The following is a 13,529-nucleotide window of genomic DNA, read 5'->3' on the forward strand; positions in this document are numbered from 1 at the left end:
AAAGTATATGTATATACTTAATAATTATTATAATAATAATGTATATTAAATCTTAAATTACTTGTATATTATTATAAATATGTATTATATGTATAAAAATTATATATTTGTGTATATATAGGCGTGTGTGTAGATTAAGATTTCCCTACCCCCCACCAATCTTCAATGATTTCGCACCATGGTGGACCGCAGTGCTCAAAATGAGGTGGGGGTGCGGGGAATAGTATCTTACCAACTAGCAAAAATTCTTGCAAAGCAACGCCCAGTTGAGCCTGTCCCAGAGTTAAACCATAGTAGCATCCTCCCAGCTAACCCCAAGGCTCGACCAAATATCCCTTCAGTTAACATTTTACACTTCAGGCTTTGGTGGGACACATCTTCAAGTCAAAATGTTTCTTTATATATATTTACATTGTTGTTAGTACGTGATATAAACAAGGATTTATGCTCCAATGGAAGAAAGTGTACATTTGAAATGTGTTAAATTTTACATCAATCGAAATAACTATGAGCATCCACAAGAGGCAATGAGAGGGCATTGATCCCTGCTTGAAAACTGAATGTCAATTACACACTATTGTAGGAGACTGACGCAGGTGTGCCACAGTGTTCAGAAAAGTTACTTTTTAAAAAGAATCAAATTACAGTTACTTTGTACAAAGAGTAACTGAGTTATAGTTACTTGCTTCAAAAACTGTGTTTGCAGTTACTAATTTAAAAAAAGTTTCACTGGGGGAAACCCTGGGGGGTAAAGGCGGTCAGGGGCATGATGCTGATCACATCACCCCCACTCACGACCGGATCAAGAAAGTGTGGGGCGTTACCCCCACACCCCCTATATGCCTTCATGGCGTGGTGCTATGCACAGGGGAACACTTTACCTTTTTTAACTCACTGGTGCTTATACTTCACGTGTATGCATGTGTACAAACATTCCTGGATCACCTCAACAACCAGCACCCACAGCCGGCAATTAGGGGGGGGGCAGTTGCCCCCCCCCACTATGCTAAACCTTATCTACAAAGGGAATTATACTGTCTTTGCTCCCAGGAACCCAATCGCTGCCACTGCCAGCACCCGACCATCAAATTAACCATGAAGACAAGAGACCAATGGCAGCCTTCCATTCCTGGATATCCTCATCACATGCAAACTTGATGGGACCTCAGAACACAGTGTATATAGGAAACCTACTCACACAGACCTATACCTCAATGCCAAGAGCTTTCACCATTCAGCGCAGCAGTCAACCGTACTCTACATTGTTTCACCGGGCCATTTCCATCAGAGACACAGAGCACCTTCAAAATGAAATAAGACATCTGCGCATAGCTTTTAGACAGAATGGAAACATTGAAGGCATCATCAACAAGACACTAGAGTGAGTAATGCACAACAAAAACAAACAAACCTGGACACCCCCCCCCCCTTCCCAACAACCAAGAGAAGAAGATAGTCATCATCCTATACACTGGAAACCTCTCTGCAGTCATCAGCCCCATTCTTTCAAAGCACAACATTAAAACTCTCCACAAGCCACCACCAAAATCAGAAACAGACTTTGAAATCCTAGATGACGACCTAAGACAGAAAACACCCAGAGTTTACCTTATCATCTGTTCCTGTGGTAAATTCTACATTGAACCAACGGGGAGGACAAACGAACTACTTTGCGAAGAACATGCCAGCTACATCAAGAATTTTCATCCCGAAAAATCAGGGTTAGCAGAACATTCCATCCACAAGATCCATAGAATTGACTTCACAACTATCAAGATCATCCCATTATTGGGACCGAATCATCAAAGAAGCAATATCCATCCACAGGGACACGGGACTTGAACTGGACCCAGCCTGGTTAGCGATAGTCGACTGGGAGTGCAGATATCTGAGAGATGGCACTTGATTGGCCCACGACCTACACCAGACCCCTCCCACATCTCTGCACTTCAATCCCTGAAGATGAGTGTGATGCTAGCTTTCGGAAGCCTATCCAGAAATCACCTGGTTCGTAACCTCATCATTCTCTGCCAGGAAAGCTTCAAGAATTATTTTTAAATTTTACAAGAAATAATAACAAAACAAAGAACTGTGCTTACAAATGATCATTTTATTGGACTCGCTCAACTGCTTGGGGCATTTTCATAAATATTCCCCTCAGGATAATTTGCATAAGCATCTTCCCACCTACTGCATTATCTCCATTTTCATCCACCTTTCCCCAAACTTGACCAAGGATCTCCCCATTCAGAAATTTCCACATTGAGCATCGATTCTCTATGCATATGCCTTGCACACTTTCTCCTATTAAACTTGACTATGACATTCCTAATGAATGCCTCGATCCACACAAAATACTGAAATCTTCAAGCACAATTAGAAATAACTAATTGCAATCAAGTGTGGATATTCTAAATTCAGCATGCAATGAAGACTAGCTTCCTTGCCTTAGGTGATCCCATGAAAATTCTTTCACCTTGGCATCGAGAGAAGATGCATAGTTGAAAACTAGAGTTGCCAAATTTAACTCACACCCTCAACTTCAACAGCTCTTAGGTTTACTGTATCGTTTCACTGAAATTAGTGATATCTCAGACCTCACATTATACTTCAAGTAATTAATTTCCCCACTAATAGAATAGTGATCTCCTGTCTGGTCCATAGCATGTCCTACTCAGTTCTCTAGAAAAGATTCTGTCCACTTTTTTCTAGCTATAGTAAGTTATAGGGTTCCCTCATTACACAATTTTTCAAAGCCATATCTCCTGTCCTTTCTAAACTTACAGACTCTGAATCAGCGCCATTTCTCGAATGATTTCAATTATCTACATAGAATTGTCAATGGCAAAATCAGCTACAATACACTCGTTCACGAATTCCACTTTCAAGTACCTCTGTGCACAACACGTAACAGAAATTATGAAAAAATATAAATATGCTGACCAAGGCAGTAATTTATTTTATTAAAAACATAAACTAAACATAACGTTTCAACCTTCAAGTACTTGATACAGAGTCTGATGAAGACCTTGCTAGAAGGTTGAAACGTTACGTTTAGTTTATGTTTTTAATAAAATAAATTACTGCCTTGGTCAGCATATTTATATTTTTGCATAATAATGGAAACAAGGCTTAATGGTGTTGTAACAGAAATCTATTTTACACCGAAAAGCCTAGACTGGAAATTCAAAACAGATCCCTCTTCTACAGACACCCCCCCCCCCCCATAAAGTATTTATATATTTTCCTCGGAGTATGCCCTTTGGTCTTCTATCAGAACAAATACTGCCAAAAAAATAAAATAGTGCCACCTTGACTTATTTTTGTAAGTGTTCTGTGTTATTTTATTTCATTGTTGATGGTGTCAGTGTAAAATGGCCATTTGTGGTGTATCTGAAATTTTCTCAAAAAAGTCAGTTTCAATTGTTGTCTTGATAAGGCAATGTTTGCTCATATAATTGATGCCAAGTCAAGTTGGCATTAGAGCAGAATTACTATTTTTGAATGTATTCAATTCCAGTAAATTTTAGTTTAAGGGGAAGAGTGACAATTACGCATCAGTTGTGCATTTATTTCAATATCATCGGAATGGACACTACTACTAAAAAAAAGCTTCACCATACAAGAGAGTATGAATTTCTCTCCATGTTGCATGTGGAAGCAGTTTTTTTAAAGGTATTTATTAAGCTAGACATGATATTTGAAAAATATGATCAATAAGTATTTACAGAATCCTATATTTTCCATATGGGAAATCAACTTCAACTACAAGTTAGGGATAATAAAATGGGAGTTTCGACTTTTCCTATGACTAAGACAGTTCAACGTGTCCTTTTTCCATCCATGTAGTATTCTACGTCATTGGAAGTTTGATATTCCGAAGAGAACGAAAAACATCATGTTCCCATAAGCGTAATGGATTTTTCCTTGCCTCTTATGGCAATCCTGGCAGTGTTGCCAAACCTGGTGTACATAAAAGAGCTAAATGTCTTCTTAAATAGAGCTAAAGCTGACTTTCAAGGAGATAGATTAACGAAGGCTGCATAAAGTACCTCCTATTATAATTTTAGTTGTCAGAGGGGCTATTACCTTAACTTTAAAGTGATGACAATTCGTTCTTAGTTTTCACAGTCTAGATCTGGTGGCATCACCCAACTTAATAATCCACCAATGGTTGCATGAAATTGGAAATAAATTAATCCCGAATAACAATATTATGTCATCTTCACATGAGCTATGGCCCTATAAAAAAGCAGTTGAGGTGGTAACAGGGGGTGGGGCGATGCAGCCAATATAACAATATCACATGTGCAAAATATATATACTCATTGCAAAAGTTGGTCTATGTGGGCCAGAGCCAGTGATAGCATCATAGTGAGGCAGGTGCCACAGTTCACAGCCAAACGAGTGCACAAAAGATCCACATCTGGCTTGAAAAGAGCAAAGCTGGCAACAGTGCTCAGCAGCTGCCGAAGAGAGAAGAACCTAGGGGAAATTGTCCCTTTGCCCTCATTTTAAGTTGACTTTGTGTAGGTAGCTTAATTGGGGCTGGATCTACTTTTTAAAATGGTTTGATTGATTGAGTTGGAGTTTTAAGTCCACTTTATGCACAGTAAGGCTAATTGGGACTGGACCTACAGTTTAAAGTGGGATCCGAACCACTATGTGCCTCCACCGGGTATCAAACCCAGGACCCCTTGATTACAATGTAACAACTCTACCATTGCGGCAAATGGGAGGCCCACATTTTAAAATGGGATCAGAATCACTATGTGCCTTCACCAGGTAATGACCCCGGAAACCCACGATTACAATCAGGGAGACCCAGTAAATATTAGATTGAACCTTGACTGGTTTCCTATATATAAGGGTCGTTCAAGTAAAACAAGGCAGAGCTGGCAACACTGCAAGTATTTTACAGGGAGGCTAGATGATGGCAGCACTGTAGGGCTTGATGGTTCATAGTAACAGCGTAATAATCTTCAAATATTGGAAATATATTAATTAAAACGGCTCCAAATCTCAGACAGTAGCTATCATTTTCCAGACAGGAGCTTGACAATCAGGAATGCAGTGTCAAACATTACCTAAGCTCTACCTGGTTTCACCTGTTTACATGTTTATGCCGTTGGTGACCAGGAAGAGCTTAGGTAATGTTTGACACTGCATTCCTGATTGTCAAATTCCTGTCTGGAAAATGATAGATACTGTCTGAGATTTGGAGCTGTTGTAATTAATATATTTCCAATATTTGAGGATTATTACGACAGAATATAATGTGTGCAGTCTATTGCATGCATCTGCTGAGTAGAGGAGGAAGTAAAAGCACAAGCAGTGTGTAATGTATAAATCCAAGCATGTACAACGGGGGCGTCATTCAATTCATGTGCAAAGTGAATTCATATCTGCGAGTGAAATCTTTCGGTGATTGCAAGCCATGTGCGGGGATGCATGTTTCAAAAGAAGCACAGTGTTTATGAACATTATTATTGGCACATTAGAAAAACTCCGAAGGACCATCAAAAACAAACTGTCAGGAAAACTGTCACGAGGCGTGAGCATGGTCCACGATAACACATGCCCACATACTCCCAATGCAAAGATGGACATTCTGCGCAATTTTTGGCGAGATGTTATGGAAAACCCACCATACATCCCAGATCTTTCCCTTTGTGACTTTCACATCTTTGGTCTGCTGAAGAAGGCTCTGAAGGGTAAGAGTTTAGTCTCCAATCAAGTGGTTCAAGATGTTGTACACGCAACCGGCGTCCTTCTTTACGGACGGTATATAGAAACTTGTTCAGCATTGGACAGTTGCTTGAATGGTTGGGGTGCTTATCTGTAGCCTGTTGAAGTAATACCAGTACGCTATCTTTGTGATATTATGTATTTTCTTCCATATAAACAGTGTTAGCTTCTACACCCCAGTTTATGTTTAATTTGAATGACCCTTCTATATCAAGAGGTTACACAATGTCAATTATTGCTTCTGATGGGCAAACAGATAATCTATGTTGCAGTAGGTTGTTATTTGAGGTCTCACACTCTACTACATTTTGCTATTGCGGCTCTAGAAGCTTCCAAGATATCAAAAAGTTTGTTTTCAGGTAATGAAATCACATCTATAAACTGAAATATGTGTAAATTGTGATTTGATTAGATGAACTGAGCCAAGAAAAGGCTTTGAAATATGGAGTCCAAATAAACAGTCTGCATATACATTTCAGATCTAAAGATTTAACTGTGTGCATGCATGTTTACCATACTACACTGTTTTCTAGTCCATTTTTACTCACTGCAATAAACTTGGCCAAGTTAGGTAGAAGCCAATAACAATGAATATTAATCGAATTTGAAATGTTGGAAATTCTTCACTTTTTCAAATAAGTGATTTTTATTCCATGTGGTAGACAGTGGAATAAAAATTAAAAACCAAGCATGAGGCACATAAAAATGGATTAAACTTTTGCCGCCCAAGCGTCTCGAACGAGATACCCAAATGTAACCCTCACTGTCCCAAGCATCTCGATCGAGACGCTGTGTCAAGGTCGTAGTTTTTACGTTATAACTTTTCTATTTTTGGCTAGAATTTCGATTTTATTTTTTTATATTGTTCCTAACACATGTATTTAACAGAAATGGTTTTTTGCACTTTTTTGTCTTCATGAAAATGGAGGGGAAAAGGCGGGAAAAGGTACTTCTCTTTTGCGGCTCTTTTCAACGTCAAATTTTTGACGATAAAGGAAGACGGGCTTTGTTGTTCTAAAGCAATGCTTTTCACTCCTGTCTGTTAACTGCATTCGAAGGAAGGAAGGTGCTTGTTTATCAGTATCCGATGTCAAAATGAAAGTTTTCCGTGAAGGTGCATGCAGGGGGTGCGGGGTGGGGGAGGGGGAAGACTGGTTGTTGAATCTGCATTGTGAGAATGGAATTTCGAAGCACGCTGAAGGAAACCCTTTTTTTTTTTTTTAGCACAAGTGTCCACAAGTTGCAACAGGGGTTACCCTGCATTGTCTAAAAATAGAATTTCAAGCAGCTGCAAGAATCGCTGCTCATTTTTCACTGCCTTCTAGCTTTTCGTCCGTGAATGTTGTGCGTAGGTGTCATTTTGTGCCCAAGTGCGAGGACATTTTTTGGGTGAAGTGACAATTTAAAATAATTTTTGGGGGTTTTCTCCCTTCCCCCTCCATATATACGCCAAATTTGCATAAATTTTGCATTTTGTGCATTTTGACATTTTTTCGGGGGGGGGCACCATTTTTTTTAAGAAAAGTATTTTTGAGGGGATTTCCCCCCTTTCCCCCTCCATATATACGCCGAATGTGCATAAATTACATATATCGTCTGAATCTGTGATTCATTCTGCATACAACGGTATATCGTTCATATCTCCAGGGCAAATAGTCTTCGAGCTATTTCAAGGTACCGCTGCATTTTGAAGCTTGAATCAGTGGCGTGCCGACCATTCCTTTTGGGGGTACAACTCAAGTTACATAGGTCATATGATAATAATGCAAAAATTTTTGTGTTCCTTACATGTCAGCAATCATTTCCATGTGCATGTCAACACTGTCATGTACTTTTTTCTTGGGGGGAGGGTGGGGGAACCAAATTTTTTTATCCGAAATTTTGGAATTTTGAGAGTTAGCCCCCTCCCCCCCGCCACATATACACCGAATTTGCATAAATTTCATATAGTCTGAATCTCTGGTTCATTCCGTGTACAACGGTATATCACTCATCTCTCTAGGGCAATTAGTCTCCGATCTACACTAATTTAATTGAAACTCTGCATTTTGCTCAAAATCGGCTCTGTACTGAGAGGCTTACATGTGAAAATGGCCTTGGGCGCCAAAAGGTTAAACATTCAATGTGTAGTCTTGGTACTTTCATTATGTAGGTGTTATGCAAAAGTTTTGAAAACAGAAAAAGGCCTTGTTAAATCATGGCATCTGTAATTATTTCCCTTTGCAAAAGGATAGATACAATTGTACTATTTAAAAATATTTATATAGTAATGAATAGCTCTACAAAATAGGGTACTGATTTGTACTGTGACTACATTATCACAGCATTACAAGACAAATGCAAACTTTCTTTCAAACATGAACACTTACTAACTTTTGATTAGTTTCAAGGCATTATGATAACAAAAAGCTACTACATATTATACTCAACACTGAAAAAGATGCATTTTGAGTTAAACATAAATTAGCAACTAAATATAAACATGTTAGAAGTTCAATCTCATCTTGACAAAACAAATTAATTTGCCAGAATTACAATCCACAAAATAATTCAAAATCCATTACTTTTTAAGCATTTGTAGTTTGGTATCTATCATTCAAAATTTACATTACCTAACAGAGAAAAATTATGAAGAGATACTGCCTGCAACTACAATGATCCTCCATTATCAGAGTTAATTAAATCAAGAACTCAGATGAAAAGCAATGTACACAAATGGGAGAACTGTATGAATTCCAGATGTAACAGAGAATGTCCATGGACAGAGGTGGAAGACAGAGAGAACCAGGTTCAGGATGATGTTTGATATGTAGCTTCTAAATTGCAAATTTTTCTTGTATGTGTGATATTTATTGATATACACATAAGATTGCAACAACATGGCATGTCCCAAAAAAATTATTTGCCACCCAATGTTCTCACTCCAATGCACAGAAGAAACTGGTGAATTTAACGCAACAAATAAATGATCATTAAGATTTCAATATAAGTTGGAACCTATATCAAATGGTGGCTTTAGATGATACACATATTATATATGTGATCATGGTATCTACATACTTGTGATACTAATTTGTAAATCAAGCAGAAAAAACCTTGACTGAAAGAAAAGCAACAAAAGCAGAGCATCTACCAACAACTAGAGGATGGAGGAGACCAATTTCACATGATCCATTACCACTCAAGCTAATGTACATGTGATGAACTATATCCAAAATGAAAATGTACCTAGAATCACCTACAGATTTGTGAAACAATGCTCACCAATGTGACTAACAGAATACAAAGTGTCAATATATTGCTTGAGAACCAATTTTGGTAAATTTTAATAAATAGGGACTTTTGTTCTCCCTAATATTAGGATTTTCTTAAATTAATCAATTAAAGAATAAAATATTATGCTTAATTTAGTGGTTTAACATTAAAATTTATAAAAATCACAATTTTTAAAAGTTGCATGTCTGAAACTTTTGAAAAGAAATTACAGTGGCACATTCACTTGGAAGTTCTGCTTACAATGAGTAAAAGTGCATATTGAAAATAAATAGTTGCCTAAAATATCAAAACAAAGATGACAAAAGGTATGAAGAGGAAGAATATTTTGAGGATGAAATATCTGATTAGAATCCAGATTGGAAAGAAACACCTGAAGCTAGAGTGAAAAAAAGAAAGAAGGTGAGCACTTTCACAAAGAAAGACTGTGCAGTAAAAGCATTACTCAAACAGGTTATGCATTTGAGTGAAAAATTGGCACATCTGATGCTGATCTTATCCCTTGACATCAAAACACCTGCCCCGTGAAAACACATTTTCATTATAATGAAAAATGTGATTTCAATGGAGACTTTATTGAGGAAGTAAGTGTTAAGAGTTTAATATAAACTTTTACTGATAAACTGATATAAATGGGATTCTATTTTTTAATGTGTATGTCAAACATTTTTTACAAATTCTCACACCTCTGCAACTGAATTTTAAAAAAATTACCATAAAATATCAGGGCTCCAGGCTTGGGTCCTAACTTTCTAAATGTAATTTCATGTAATGTAATTTTCACAAAAAAAAAATTATCAAAATGTAATTTTCATTGAAAATGGATGTCATAGGAAATGAATAAACTATGCAGTTCTAAATTATAACAAATACATACATAGTATGGCACAACACATATGTGCTAATAGCATAGAATATTTTGGTGGCAGAAAAATCTTTAAATAAAATTTAAAAAATTATGTTCTTCACTGATGAACCAATTTTTTTCCATCAAGTTGAGACTGAACTGTTCCATTGAAAGCCAACATTTAATGAAAATTAACACATACAACGCAAATTTTATATACTGATCTCTCGAATACAGCAACAATATTGTTCATTCTGAAAACTTCATAATACCTTACAAAGAGCATTTCTGAGTACAATAAATAAGAAAAATAAATAAAGAGAAAACTTCGATGTCTCGTGAAATGTGTATTGAGCTAAAAAAAAAATAATTAAGGAAGAATCTGGGAGTGAGCATATAAATGTTAACAAACATTTATTTTTTTTCTTACTGATCCTGTGCAAAAGTGAGCAGAGATCAAAATTCACTCTTTCCCTTAACTTAGGTGCATTTGTTGGATGTAACAATTTACATTCTACCTGAGAGTAACAGTCTGTATTTCATTTAACACCTTTCTCCTCATGTACTTTCCTATCCAAATCTCAGCTAATATTCAAATTACTCATTACAATATTGAAAATAAAAGGATTGAATATTTTAAGAAGCATCACATTGATAAGACATAAAATAGTACACAACATAACAAACACACTCAACATTTGAATGAAAATACACAGCATATTAGAATACTGAAAAATAAATCTAAGGATGCATACGGCTTTACATGAATAAATCTACTGGACTAGTATTTACTAACAGTCTGGCTTTCCTCTTTTTGGAATTTGCAATGAGAAAATTCAACAATTTTATTATTCTATACATAATGAGCAGAGAATGAAATATTCAATCTTATTTTAATAAGGCCTTCACAGGAACTAGAGTACAGTTATGATTATCACTCTACTCTGTAAATGCTAAACATTGGTTTATTTAGTTACAGAATTGCCTCTTCTTATTCTTGATGCTCTGTTGCACATTATATACACTGCTATAATTTCAATAAAACTTAATCATACTCTTGGACCAGCACCATTCATTATTATATTTTCAGAACTTGAATTATTTACATTCCTTCCTATTTTAAGAAAAATCAGCTGAACCTGGATTATCATCTATTAAATATACAACTGCTAACATGAGCATATCTTGATATATTATTTTTCCTTTTTATTTCTGTTTTGCTCTTTTTTTCTAACGTTTCTCTATTTTAGTGCTCTCTGAAGGGCAATCAAAAACGTGAAAAGACATATTCCAGATACTGCTGAGCACAGAAAATATATCTACAGGAACTTCCTCCAGAACCATGGTAAAATATATCAAAAGGTATCACCTAATAGTTCCAGTATCAGGTGATATATTGTAGTGAAACTCTTGCAATTCAAATGCTTGCATAATGCAGGAGGGAAAAGTGCAGAGTTTATTAGTTTGACAATGGAGATCTACATCCAGATTCAGCCAAGTGCATATACCAGCAGAATAATAGCATCACAGATTCAAGAAAGAGCTCCTTATTAATTTACTACCATAGGCTCTTTTCTTTACTTGAAAATTCTAGTAATTATTGCATATTTTCTTTTAGAAAAAAGCATTACAGAATATATCTATATATAAATGCATGTCACATATCAGTCTACCTCACAAATTTCTTTGTAACAAACATGGAATCTGATTAGTCAGGTGCTTTACCAAGTGAAATAAAAAAAGACAGAAACAACAGATTCACACCAAACTCTTAAAAAATTATACATCAGCAATTTGGAAAAATGGAAACTTTGAGGTGCCTGTTATGTGTCCTCTATCTACCGGTAATGCTGAAGCTAATGTGTTTCATATAACAACTCTTTCAATTCATTAGGATCAGAGATTTTGAATATGAACACAAGTAGAAATTACATATCCCACAAAATAAAGTACATACCATCCCAACTGTAACAGATGAAAAATACATTACATATCCTAAATGGTTTCTAACAGAACATGACACTACAAATTTTAGTACATGCATGTGAACACATGTGCATTTGTAAAAACCGGAAATGTGTGTGAACTGTCCACTCACTTAAATGATAACAGTTTACAGGTAAGCACACAGAAAATTAGCAGCATTACAAGAACATGTTTATTGAAATTTACTGCATACAAAAATAGCACAAGAGTTTTCTTTTAAAAAATGAAACTGCATCATAATTAACTATCATTAGCATATCTCTTGAAGAAACTTGCACAAGATAATATTCTGAACAATCAGAAAGAAGTACAAGTTACTAGTAGCATTTAATGCTTATGTATGAAGGAAGCTTTTTCAATGTTTAGAATATTCTGAAAGTTTATCTGAGAATGACTGACAGTCATAGAAATATTTTCAACTCACTCTTTCTTTCTTTCTTTCTCTCTCTCTCTCTCACTCTAACAAAAACAAAACAGAAAAACCCACCCTATTCATTATTATTCCTGTAGGCCACGAATTTCAGACTTCACTTTTTACAAAAACTAGAATGACAATGTTATCACTTGTTTCCATCTGAAACTACGTATGACCAAAGGCTGTTTTCTTTTACACATACAGATATACAAACCAAAGCAAAAACCCTACCACTGAAACTGCTCAAACAGGAAGCCCACAGAAAACACCAGAAACGCACACTACTTTTAGCAAAATTTATGAAGAGTCCATTCACTACTACAGTCTTTAAAGCTGATTCATGTTACACCTGCAACATTCAACTTACACTTTTTAGGTTTATAAAAAAGCTTAAATGAATATAGCCATTCACGCTGACAAGATGTATAAACCCCAGTAGGACTGCTACATTTTTATTGTAAGAAAAGTACTCAATCAGCAGATGTAAGAAATATATGGCCTCTTCATTACTCTTCCAACTTTCAATTCATCATGAACACACACAGCTAACACTGATATCAGGCAAGACAGTTGAAAGTCACCAGATCTTGAAAAATGTAAAATTTCTCCAATTGCCCAGTTTGTTTTTGCACATCACAAAGCTTTATAAGAAAATTTCAGACAATGATTAAAACAATTTACATCTTCCTTTCTTTCTCTTCTTCACCTGCAAGAGAAGATTTAAAAATTATAATGCTATTTCACTCTTTCATAAAAAAATACAAGTTTCCCCTCACCCATTACAAGATTTTGAAAATTTCACTGCACTAGGTGGTCACAATACATTACCACTTGCTCTGTCACCAGGTTTAGTAACCATTAAGTCAAATTATGCATATCTAGGTTCTTAAAAGTTCGCATCACCACTTTTTCTACAGGCAAAATAATATATTGTTATTTCAAGTGCCTTTTATTTTTCATGTGATGTTTCATACTGGTATCCCAGAACAGGTTCGGTACAGTTCCGCGCAAGTTCAAAATACATATGTTTGTGGGCAGGGATGGAAATGAAGGTGTGGGAGGGAGGTTATCAGTCGCGGACATTTGCATGCAGGGCAAATTATCATATTGCAAGAGACCCTTAGCCCAGGTAACATCACAGGGAGGTGGTCTGTTTTTAGTTTCCAAAACTTATTTTTTGTATTTCTTTCTCTTTTCTTTCACTTCTTTGCATTTTCTACAAGTTTACTACCATCATATATATATATACATATTTCTTTT

General features: G+C 36.0%; 1 protein-coding gene across 2 annotated transcripts in view; it reads right to left on the bottom strand.

Moving 5' to 3' along the window:
- Positions 1 to 7,919: 7,919 nt before the first annotated feature.
- Positions 7,920 to 13,529, bottom strand: part of LOC145983889 (ras-like GTP-binding protein Rho1) — a 40,697-nt gene continuing 35,087 nt past the window's right edge. For both annotated transcript variants that reach the window (XM_083116985.1, XM_083116986.1), the window contains exon 5: positions 7,920 to 12,975. In XM_083116985.1, coding sequence (XP_082973111.1) covers positions 12,937 to 12,975 — 39 coding nt within the window. In that variant the 3' untranslated portion in view covers positions 7,920 to 12,936. The remainder of the gene's footprint in view (positions 12,976 to 13,529) is intronic.

Source organism: Lepisma saccharinum, chromosome 2, assembly GCF_977018435.1.
Source record: "Lepisma saccharinum chromosome 2, izLepSacc3.1, whole genome shotgun sequence".
Taxonomy (NCBI): Eukaryota; Metazoa; Arthropoda; class Insecta; order Zygentoma; family Lepismatidae; genus Lepisma; species Lepisma saccharinum.